The sequence below is a fragment of the Trichosurus vulpecula genome, chromosome 2 (assembly GCF_011100635.1).
Source record: "Trichosurus vulpecula isolate mTriVul1 chromosome 2, mTriVul1.pri, whole genome shotgun sequence".
Lineage (NCBI taxonomy): Eukaryota > Metazoa > Chordata > Mammalia > Diprotodontia > Phalangeridae > Trichosurus > Trichosurus vulpecula.
This window is the reverse complement of record NC_050574.1, coordinates 36,290,583-36,301,885: the sequence shown is the minus strand read 5'-3', so window position 1 is coordinate 36,301,885 and position 11,303 is coordinate 36,290,583. Positions and strand designations below refer to the sequence as shown.

Sequence of the window (11,303 nt, the reverse complement as noted above, 5' to 3'; positions counted from 1 at the left end):
GAATATCCTTCAGCAAGTCTCTGCCATCAAAGGTCTCCTCCCTGCTCTCAGAGGTTTCCTCTCAGCTCAACACTCAAAGCTCTTTTTTTAAACTACTTTTTTAGTTTACAACACTCAGTTCCACAAGTTTTTGAGTTCCAAATTCCACCCCCCCAAGACAGCATGTGATCCTGATACAGGTTCTACATATACCTTCACATTAAACTTATTTTTCCAATAATCAAGTTGTAAAGAAGAATTATAACCAATGAAGTGAACTATGAGAAAGATGAAACAAAACCAAAGATAAAATTTAAAAAGAGTAAATAGTTTGCTTCAATCTGCATTCAGACTCTGTAATTCTTTCTCTGGGTGTAGATAGCCTTTTCCGTCATGAATCTTTTGGAGCTGTCTTAGTATCTTGCATTGTCTTATCAAGTCATTATCAAAGTCATCACAGAGGCAATGTGTCTGGTTGTGTACAGTGTTCTCCTGGTTCTGCTCCCTTCACTCATCATCAGATCATATAAGTTCCTCCAGGTTCATCTGCTCATTATAGCACAGTAGCATTCCATTACATTCATATACCACAGTTTGTTTAGCCATTTCCCCAATCGATGGGCATCTCCTTGATTTCCAATTCTTTGCCAAAAAGAGCTGCTATAAATATTTTTGTACATATAGGTCTTTTCTCCCTTGTATTATCTCTTTGGGATATAGCCCTAGAAGTGGTATTGCTGGGTTGAAGGGTATGCACATTTTTATAGCCCTTTGGGCATAGTTCCAAATTGCTCTCCAGAATGGTTCGATCAGTTCACAACTTCACCAACAATGTGATAGTGTTCCAGTTTTCCCACAACTCCAGCATTTATCATTTTCCTGTTTTGACATGTTAGCCAATCTGACAGGAGAGATGTGATACCTAAGAGTTGTTTTGATTTGCATTTCTCTAATCAGTAGAGATTTAGAGCATTTTTTCATATGGCTATATATCTTTAATTTCTTCCTCTGAAAACTGTCTGTTCATATCCTTTGACCATGTATCAATTGGGTAATGACTTGTATTCTTATAAATTTGACTTACTTCCCTGTATATTTTAGAGAAGAGGCCTTGTCAGAGACACTGGTTGTAAAAATTCTTTCCCAATTTTCTGCTTCTTTCCCAATCTTGGTTGCATTGTCTTTGTACAAAAACCTTTCAATTTAATGTAATCAAAATTATCCATTTTGCATTTTGTAATGCTCTCCATCTCTTGTTTAGTCATAAATTCTTCCCTCCTCCATAAGTCTGACAGGAAAACTATTCCTTTCTATCCCAGATGGCTTATGGTATCAGCCGTTATATCTAAATTGTGAACCTGTTTTTGGGTGAACCCTTTATTTTGGTATGTGGACTAAGATATTGGTCTATGCCCAATTCCTGCCATACTATTTTCCAGTTTTCCCAGCAGTTTTTGTGAAATAGGGAGTTCTTATCTCAGAAGCCTGGCCTCTTTGGGTTTATCAGAGTAGAGTATTATATTCATTAACTACTGTGTCTTGTGTACCTAACCTATTCCACTGATCCACCTCTCATTTCTTAGCCAGTACCAAGTAGTTCAAAGCTCATCCTTCTTTGTCTCTTCTCTTCCTTCTCAACACTAGCTCTCTCAATGTCTACCTTCAACACCAGCTCTCTTTATATACAATTCTAGTTGGCATCTGATTGGCTGAAACTCAATCCACATGTCTGATTGGCTTGAACTCAATACACATCTGATTGGCTAGAGCCCACATACATGTCTCTGATTGGCTAGAACTCAATCCAGCAAAAAATCTTCCTTTGCTTGCCATTACACTAGCTCACAGGTAAAGATGCCCCTTTTGGGCACTAGCACCTTGCACCTGAGAATGAGGACCTCATGCCATTGCACAGAGCAAAGAATGATTCAGATGTAAACAGGCATTGTCTTGACCAAAGCTTTGTTGTGCCAGTGAGAACTGCCCCACCATTTCCTTGGGTTCAACTCCACTGTGCAGCCATGCTGATCTTAAAGGAGAAGCTTCGTCTAGTCCAGTCACCCTCCTTTTCTAGACGAGGTCCCTGAGACTCAAAGACAGGAGGGGTCTTGTCCAACGTTACGCAGCAAGTCTGGATTGGAGTGGGCACCCAGTTCCGTTCAGATTCTATTCCCATGCTTGCTTCCCCCAGGCTTGGGGCTATTCCCCGAGGTCTTCAGTGGCTCTGAGGGGGTCACGACATTGCTCAGACAAAACTTCAATTCTGAAAAGCCCTGGTGAAATGTCCTTGACATGGGGCTTTTACCTTGGAAATGACCTTTGGTAATCTGATGTTTGCCAGGCTAATCCTGTTGTCTGCTGGGCGTTCATTTCCTGCTTCCTCGTGGGGACTTGGTTCTTCTCCCTCCTCCCTGCCCAAAACAGGTTTGACCTGATAGCCACATCTGAGCAAACCCTAAGATCTGGAAACCCCAGGGCCAGCGCCTGGCTCTGTGCCTCCCAATACATGGGATGTGGGAGGGGGGGAGGGGAGGAGGAGGGAAGGCCAAGCAAGGCTGGCCATTGGACTTTGCCCTCCATGCATGTCTTCAAGTGTCACCCCTTATTGGGTCACTTGGGCCCTGTGGAAGAACAGAGGCAGCAGCAGACAAGACTCAGACACCATCACCCTGGCTGAGTCATTCACCTATGCCTCATTTCCCTCACTTGCACTACCGGCTTCACCAGGCTGCTAGATGCCATGAGACAGGCAGCAGCGTGTTGAGGAAAGTCTTGGATTCTGAGTCAGATCCTTTATGGATCCCAATTCTGCCTTGGCTCCTCCTTATCTGTCACTGGGCAAGTCACTTAATCACCTGTAAAATGGGGTTAGACCATATGATCTCCAAGGTCCCTTCCACATCCCCAACCATAACTATTGTCTGTGTGGGTGCCGCATGGAGGGAATTCTAAGTTACAGCAAGACTTCTCTGTACCCTTAAAAATCTACTCCAGATGGGAAAGGTCCCAAAGAAGCCTCTTTTGGTGCCAGATTTGGTGAGGGTCTGAGAACCAGCAGGGGTGGGGGTGGTTGGTTGACAAGCAGGCCTTGCCTTAGCTGGGTGCAGCCCCCTCCCTACTTCCTCATCATGGCCCCTCTGCCTCAGGCAGATGGGTCTTACTCTCTCAGGGCTTACCACACAATGTAGGGCAAGTTTCCTTGACCCAGAATGTCTGCCTTGTGAGTGCCAGGTGCGGTCCTACCCTCCCTCGGCCTCACCTGACTGCTGCAGCCCACAGCCTGCCAAGCTGAACCTGGAGCAGAGCACTTGGTTCTAAGGCTCTGTCCCAGCTCTAGGTAGATGGGGAAATCGCTGAGAACAAGGGCTACCACTTGTGTGTCTCCCCAGTCCAGACCTGCACACAGCTGAGCACACAGTGGGCACTGAACATTGGTGAGAATGGTGGCCACGCTGCTCCTGGGCCAGAGAGAATACCTCAGCACCTGTTGGCAATGGGGGGGGGGGGGCGGGGGAAGGGGGACCTGCAGTGAAGAAAGGATGCCTCCTCCCTACCCATCTCTTCATCCTGCGTCTGCTAAAGGCCTCCTCCAGCGCCACCTCGTGGCGTGGAAGTGGCCCAGGCTTCTCTGGCAGATTCGAGCCCCAGATGAGGAGGGACTGCCTCCTGGGAGCTCAGTGCTGAGGAGGCCAAGACAAAATGGGGGTGGGGGGGAGTGCAGCAGGAATTTCCCAGGTCAGAGCCTCTTATCAAGTCATGGGGTGCAGTGCCAAGTGTCCCCATCTCCTGTCCTCCAAGTGAAGTCATGGATGTGAAGCAACCCCCTGTGGGCCCAGGCTTACCTCAGTGCTTCCACTGGCACCAGCCCACTCCCCGTCAGACTCCTGCCTAGGTCACCTACACCAAGCCTTCCCTCATCACTCCAGGCAGCCAAAGGCCTCTGGATTTCTGAAGGGCCACCGCATGTGCAGTCACAAACAGTTCAGGACTCGTCTTATCCTAGATTTAGTGGGGTTCTGCTCTTTTGAGGGAATCATCTCTAAACCAAGCCCCTCAGGGTGTCAAATAGACAATCAGAGATTTGCTGAACTAGAGAAGGGAGCTTTAGTCAACCTTTCAGTGGGGACGCTATAGACTCAGCCAAATATTAATTGTTGGTGGGCTGAGGCTCATACGGGTGGAATATATTCTCTATACTTGGGCATTCTGAAAATTGGGAGGAGGGACAGTGAGATGCCCGGAATCATTATCCACCCTAGAGCCCCAGTGGGGAAGAAAGGGGAACATGGAATTGTAGATCTCGAGCTGTAGTGGGCCTCTAGTTCAGCCTCCCTCAAGGGGGGTACACAGGTCATATCAGAGCCAGGATCTGGGGTCCTCTGACTAGTATCAGAGATCATACCCTGGAAGTGTCCTTTGGAAAAGGAGAGCAGAGTTCTTGCTGGTTCCACTAGGCATTACTTTACTACAAAAAAAGTGGCAAAGGAGCTCTTTGGTCCACCTTCACTTTATAGGTAAGGTCCCTAAGGTTTGGAGACAGGAGGGCCATACACTGTCTCACAGAAGTCATCGTTGGGGGTGGCACAAAGCCAGACCTGACTCCTAGTTCAGTCTTTCTCACTATACCCTGTTCCCAGCCTGCTTCAGACAGCAGTCAGCCCTCAGTTCATTCTTCCTACCTTGGCCCTAGTCCTGTCTTGGAGAGCTGGGGCAGGAGCATCTGGGAAATGAAATCCAGGAGCTGTAGAACGCCAACTCAAGATGTTCTCCACATGGGGGCAGGGAGGCTTCGGTACCGTGTATCTGTAGAACATCTGGGTTCTAGTCCCATCCAGCAATACTTCAGTGATCCAAAGAACCTTGGTGGAAGGTGGGGTGGAATGTTGGCCACCCCATTTTCGGTGCATTGCCTCACATTCCTCCATCGCCAACCTCCTTTGAAACCTGTCCTACCCCAAATTTCAGAGAGCAGCAACTGGGTTTGCTATGGCCCTCCCATTTCCAAAAGGAGCCAAGGTGAACAGGCTAGGAGGCAAGCAAGATGGTCTAGGTCTGAGTTGGAGGCACCTAAGCAGTCATTTAGTCCAGGGAGAAGTCATTTGCTTCTGGTCACTCAGGGCAAAATTGGGATTTGAACATGGTTTCCTTAACTTCAAATGCTCTCTTTACACTATGCAGTGATATCGAGCCCCTACTCCCCAGAGATTTGCTTTGGGGAGAACTGGGGCTGGGGAAAGAGGATAACCATCTGCCCCCCCACACACACCACAAAGCCTCTGCACTGTTGGAAGTCCATTGGGCAAGGACACCGACAACTACTTGAAGCCCCTCCCTGACCCGCCCAGTCTAGGGGGCCTGGCAACAGAGTTCAACAATCCGTCCCTCGCTTCCTGTTCAGGCACATCCTCCATCCGCCAGCCATGGAGTTCGACCTTTCTGCAGGTAGGGCTTCTCTGGATATGGTTTTCTCCCCAGCCCTCAGCAAGGTAAGAGGTGGGGGGAGGGGGCTTTAGTGTTGTTGCTTTGAGCTCAGTATAGTGAAATATACCCTGCAGACCAGCTGTTTTCTGTGTGACATGGGCAAGTCCTTTATCCATTTCCTGGTCGGTGAAATGAGTGACTTAGATTATGTGATTGTCAACCTTCCCTAAACACCCAGATCCTTCATAAGAGGAGGAAGCAGCTTTCTTGGTCAGTGGGCTTTGGGAGGATGGACTGAAAGTGAAGTTTGAGGTGGGGGGGGGGAGGAATGGGGCAAAGAAGAAACTAGAATTTGGGCTGAACAAGCGTGGGGAATCTGCCCTCTGGGGATAGATTCATTCTGCTATAGAGAGGCATTAGACCCAGGCTGGAACATGCCAGGGAAAGAGTTTGGCAAACAGCCTCAGTGTAGGATGATAGGCCAGATGGGGACCTCATGTGACCTGCATATTCATGTCCCATCCCACCCCACGGGATGCTCACAAGAAACTCTCTGAGCCTGGGACAGCCAGTTCCAGGTGAGGCTCCCCAACTAAGCTATTCTGGTCACAATGAGGTCCCTGTTCTCTGCCTCCATGGGCTAAGAGGGAGAGGCCAGGGCCGAGGACCTGGCCCCCCTGGGGCAAGAGAATAGACGACTCTTTTTATCATTGGCAGCCCTTGGTGCTGATTCCAAGAAGACTGAGAAGGGTGGTCTGCCTGCCAATTCCCCACATGGCCCCCCCAAGCCTCAGGCACTCGGAGAGGGGATTACTGAGAAGGCCAGGGTAAGACAGTAGCTTCTCATCAGGCCCAGGCCTCTTGGTCACAGGGGCCAAGGGAGCTGAGTGGCTTTCTTCTTGTGCCTCAGGCAGGGCATGGCAAATCCTCAGACTCCAGCAGCAGCAGCAGCTCCAGCGATTCTGACAGGGATGGAAAGGTAAGGCACTAGCCCCCTCTCCTGGTGACCATCAGGTTAGCAAAGGCCAGAGAGGCCCAGGCACTCAAGAGCTGAGCATTAAGAAGGTGCTGGGTCTGGGAGGGAGGGCACCCAGAAAGAGATGGACCTGTATTGCCTGATAGACCCTGACCTCCTCAGGCTGGCCTCGGGGCCCCAGGAGGAGAGAGGGCAAGAGACCAACAGCTTGACTCAGTTGGCCTAGCCAGGGAGGGTCAAGCAGCCAGAGCCACCTCCCACAGAGGGAGGTCTCAATGCTTCTCCCTCTATACTATTCTCCAGCCTCCCAGGCTTGGCCGGGACCCCCAGAAGGAGAAAAAACTGAAGAAAGTGAAGAAGACCAAGGAAAAGCGAGAGAAGGAAAAAGCAAAAAAGGGGGAGAAGGGGTCAGCCCCCTGAAGGCAGCCTGGGTCTGCATTAAATAGCCCTTGGAGATGAAGCATGAGCCCTGGCACACCCCTGCTGGCCACCACCCCAGTCACCCCAATGTGTGCCCACCCACGGCCAGCCAATAAAAGGCAAGGACCACTCAGCAGCACCCCCAGAGGGTTTATTTCTCCCTGTAACAGACGCCCATGGGTGGCAGCCCCAGCTTGGAGCATGCTGTGCAGTTAAGAGATCTCTAAGCACCTTAGAGGATGGAGATTGGGGAAGGGGGATGGGGGGGGGGCTCTTTCCTAGGGCAGGGGGTTTGGGACTCAGCTCAAGCACAACAGGCAAGGAGGAGATGAATCTTTATGGAGGAGGGGCAGGTTCCAGTCAAAGGGCCAGGGACTTTGTGGGGAGAGGGAGAGTGGGCTCAGTCCAGAGCGATGGACCCCCAGCCCCCCTCCCCCAAGGGGCTCCATTTCCTGCTTCTCGAATTTGCAGAGGTCAGCGGCCTGGTCCTCTCCAATCCCCACTCCGGGCCTGAGCAGCCTCTGAGGCCCCTCACCTGACCAGGTGAAAGGTGAGCCAGTACATGAAGAGGGGCTGGGCGGCTGCAATGGCCATGGTCAGGTACATGCGCAGCTGGTTCCGTGCCCCTCGGACCAGGACGCCTTCAGCTGCCACTTCGGATAGGATTTTCAGTCGAAGGGTCCGGATCTGGGGAGCAGGGGAGTGAGGCAGAGAGGAAGGGGCTGGAGCCCACCTGCCTCCCTGGGCCCGCAGGGGGACAAGGCGTGCCCAATGACTACACTGTTGGAGAGCCCTCAGAGATCTTTGTTCAGAGGCATCTACCAAGGCTGCTCTGGACCAAGCCTTGGGGAGGATTCCTAGGCTGGGGTCTAGTGCCACTCTGCTTCCCCCCAGCCTTCCGGTGACACCCCAACCCCAGGCTCACCATAAAGACGAAGATGGCCACACAACACCAGCTGAGCACCAGGTAGTAGCCAGTCTTCCCAAAGAGCAGGCCAGTCACGACCCCACCAATCATCCTGGGGGCAGAGCCAGGCCAGCACCTCAGAGCAGGCCGAGCACCCAGACTCCCCCTCCACAGCCAGCCCCGTCACAAGCATGACTTACTCCGCGGGAGGCCTCAGGTGACACCCGAGGAGATGGGGGGTGGCTTAGGATGCCCGATGCGCTGCCCCACTCACCCTACATACTTGTACCCTGAGAAGGCCAGCAGGTCGATGGTGGTGAGGTCTGTGTTGACAGTGACCAGGTAGAGGCTGAGCAGGATGGCCAGCACCTCCACTGTGAGCCAGGCCAGGGCTGAGCTCGCCTGCAGACCCAGGAGGTCCGGAGAGAACCTGAGGGCAGGCGTGGCTGAGGGCCTGAGCCTGGGGGGCTTGCTCTCCAAAACCCTGCCCACGCCCACCTCTCCCACCCCAGCCTGGCATCCCCTCACCTGTCCTGCGTCCCCAGTGCCAGGCCAGCAACCAGGATGTATGTGATGAAGGCCATAGCTGCAAGTCAAGGGAAGAGTTTGGAAATCCTGCTGGGGGACCCAATATGGAGCTGGGACCCTCCAGGGGGCAGGGGAAAGGAGCCGGGCCTTAGCTACGACGGGCAGTGGCCGGCACTGGGGGGATGGCGTGACATACCTGGAATGTAGAGATCGGGGGCATTGATGTCAAACCTCGGGGCCACCGGCATGTCCTGCTGATACTGGACCTCCCAATCCTGCAGACACCACGGAGCCCAAGGTGAGGCCAGGGCCCCACACCCCTCCCCCTCTCCCCGACTGGCCCAAGCCCAGGCTGGGAACCCCTGACCGAAGGGCTGCTAGGGGGTGCCCCGATCCAGCCGCTCTCACCTGGTGCAGGTAGGGAAACAACAAGAGCCCCAGTTTCTTCCCCACATACACAGTGTCCACAGCAAAGTAATACTTCAGCTTGGTGACAGGGATGAAGCGGTCAATCTGAGGAGGCAGGACAGGCCCGATGCAGCGGGATGGCCAGCCCCGCCCCGCCTCCACCCCATCCTGCCTCGGTCCCGAGGCTCGGTCCACTCACATTCCTGTCCACCAGCTCCTTGCCATGGGCAGCCAGGCTGCTCCCGTAGGCTACCGCCATGTTGGACACAGGGTCAGCGAGGAAGGCCGGCTGTGAGGGGGAAGCATAGCCCAAGCCCCCGGGGGTCCGGTGGCCCGGATAGCTCCCAGGCCCATGGGCCGAGCTGGTGTCATGGAAGAGCTGGTGGGGGTCCGCCAAGCTGGGCTCCGCTACAGGTACCCTTCTCTTCATGGCTGCCATAGGGAAATCAGAGATGGCATCAGATTCAGAGTGGATGGGCATCTGGGAGACCATCTTACAGATGGGGAAACTGAGGCCCTGCCCAGACCTGGAACTGACTCCAAAGCCAACACTCGTCCCATGGAACAGGCGAGAGGTCCACTGAGAATAGAGCACTGAATCTAGAGTCAAGAAGATCTGAGTTCAAATCCTGCCCCAAATACTGTCAAGCTGGGTGACCCTGGACAAGTGACCTAACCTCTCTTTGCCTCAATTTCCTCATCTGTAAAATAGTGAAAATAAAAGTACCTGCCTAGGAGGTTATTGTGAGGACCAAAAGAGATACTAATTGTGAGGTGCTCGCCACAGTCCCGGGCACACAGTGGCACTAAGGGAAGGTCAGCTGTCAAGGGAGATGGTGCTTCCGATGCCTCAGCACAGTGCCTAGGGCGCACAGCAAGCGCTACATAAATGTCAGCTATTATTATTGTTTTGATTATTAGAGCACCCCCCCCAATTTCCCACCCACTCTTTTAGAGACAACTAAAATCCCCCGCTCCCGCTTACAGACGGGGAAACTGAGGCAGAACTTGGGCCAAACGCTCTGAGGGCCGAGCGCTGCAAGGGCTGGGCCCATTGCCCGGGCGGACAAGCTGAGGCCGGGGGAGCCTCCCTAGCGCAGGGTCTCCCCCTGCCTCAGTTTCCCCCTCTGCAGCGCCCAAAACGGGCGGCGGGGGCCCAGCGTTCGGGAGAGGGGGTTCTAGGTGTCCCGTTCTAGGTGCCCGAGCTCCCAGGCCCCGCCCCCGCGCCCACCCGATCCCAACGGCCGCCTCTTCCCCCGGCCCGGCCCGCGGTCCTCCCGGCGGCCCGCCGCCCTTGCCCCGGCCCGGCCCGGCTAGCCACGTACGCCACTTACGGTGCCGGGCGCTCCCCGCCGCCGCGCCGCCGCCGGGTCCTGGCTGCATCCTGTACCAGGAGAGCCGACCCGGCCTCGATGGACGCCAAAAAGGACCGCGCGGCCCCCGTACCGCGCCCGTCAGCGGCGTCGCGGGCCAATGGGAGGCCGGCGGCCCGGCCCGGCCCGCCCCTCCGGCGAGCAGTGACCAATAGGAGGCCCGAAGCTCTTCGAGGGCCCTCTCCCTCCCGCCGAGACCCGGGGCGGGCGGGGGGGACGTGGCTCCGAGTGGGCGGAGGAAGGACCAGATAAAAGCGACGGCGGAGGAGAAGGAGGCATCTGCGGCAGGTGAGGAGAATTCTGGGCGAAGCTGGGCGCGGGGCACGCTGGGAGTTGTAGTCTTTGCCGTGGCTCTTCTCTATTCTCAATCATTCAGTCATTCCACCAGGCAGGCTGGAGGCTGTTACTGGAGGCAAAGAGAGCCGGTGTAGGAGTCGGAAAGAGTAGGGTTAAGCCTGGTCTCTGACCCAGCCTGGCTGTGGAACCCTAGACAAGCCATTTAACATCTCAAGGGCCTCAGGGTACTGGGAATCGCAGAAGAGAACGCATGCATCCATAGAAAGCAAGTCCTACCTGGGAGAGCCAACAAAAAAGACAGAACTCAGGGAAATTTGGAAGATGCCATATGCTGGGTGCTGGGGACCCCCCAAACCAAACGCCGACTGCCCTCCAAGAGCTCACAGCTTGTTTGGGAAAATAAGAACAAATTAATAATGGTAATAAAACGATATAAAAAATAAAGTGGAAAATAATAAACACATACTAGCTAGCATTTTTATAGCGCTTTGAGGTTTGCAAAGAATTTTACATTAGTTAACTGATTTGATCCGATCTTCTCGACTCCAGGCCTGGTGTTCTATCCACTTCACCACCTAGCTACATTTATTAAGTATTTCTTTATCAATTGAACACCCAGAATTGGGGTTGGGGGGAGGGGGATGTGACTAATGAGATAGCAAAGCCAGTGGAGAAACTATGGATGGGTAGGCAGAGAGTCATGCAGTTACAGAGGAGAGATTTATCTAGGAGAGGAGAATCAACAGATCAGTTGAGAAGGACCAAGACAAACCTCTCAGATTTACAGGTTATTGGTATTTGGAGAGGGAAGTTTCAGATGAGTGAAACAGTCAGAAACCAGAAAGCTACACTGCAAAAGACTGGAGAACAGTTCAAGTGGAGGCAGTGAGCGTGGAAACCTTTTTCAAGGAATTTGGCTGAGAAAGAGAGGAGAAACCTAGCATAATAAGGGGAAGGCAGGGTCTAGTGAAGGTGTTTTTTGTTTGTTTTTTTT

At 53.2% G+C, this 11,303-nt stretch overlaps 1 protein-coding gene and 1 long non-coding RNA gene across 3 annotated transcripts; one reads left to right on the top strand and one right to left on the bottom strand.

Moving 5' to 3' along the window:
• The first annotated feature begins 5,951 nt into the window (after nucleotides 1-5,951).
• Nucleotides 5,952-6,929, top strand: LOC118835548. 2 transcript variants are annotated; one of them, XR_005009510.1, is made up of 4 exons: nucleotides 5,952-5,978; nucleotides 6,118-6,227; nucleotides 6,311-6,379; nucleotides 6,680-6,929. It is a non-coding gene; the product is annotated as an uncharacterized LOC118835548 (long non-coding RNA). The 2 variants fall into 2 exon arrangements; XR_005009509.1 differs by having other exon boundaries at nucleotides 5,970-6,227.
• A 2-nt stretch (nucleotides 6,930-6,931) lies between these two features.
• Nucleotides 6,932-10,384, bottom strand: YIF1B (Yip1 interacting factor homolog B, membrane trafficking protein). Its single transcript, XM_036742743.1, is given in 9 exon segments — nucleotides 6,932-7,483; nucleotides 7,722-7,815; nucleotides 7,978-8,133; nucleotides 8,232-8,289; nucleotides 8,428-8,506; nucleotides 8,640-8,744; nucleotides 8,839-9,071; nucleotides 9,965-10,228; nucleotides 10,231-10,384. Coding segments are annotated over 9 exon segments (1,299 nt in total). The 3' UTR covers nucleotides 6,932-7,327.
• Nucleotides 10,385-11,303: the final 919 nt, after the last annotated feature.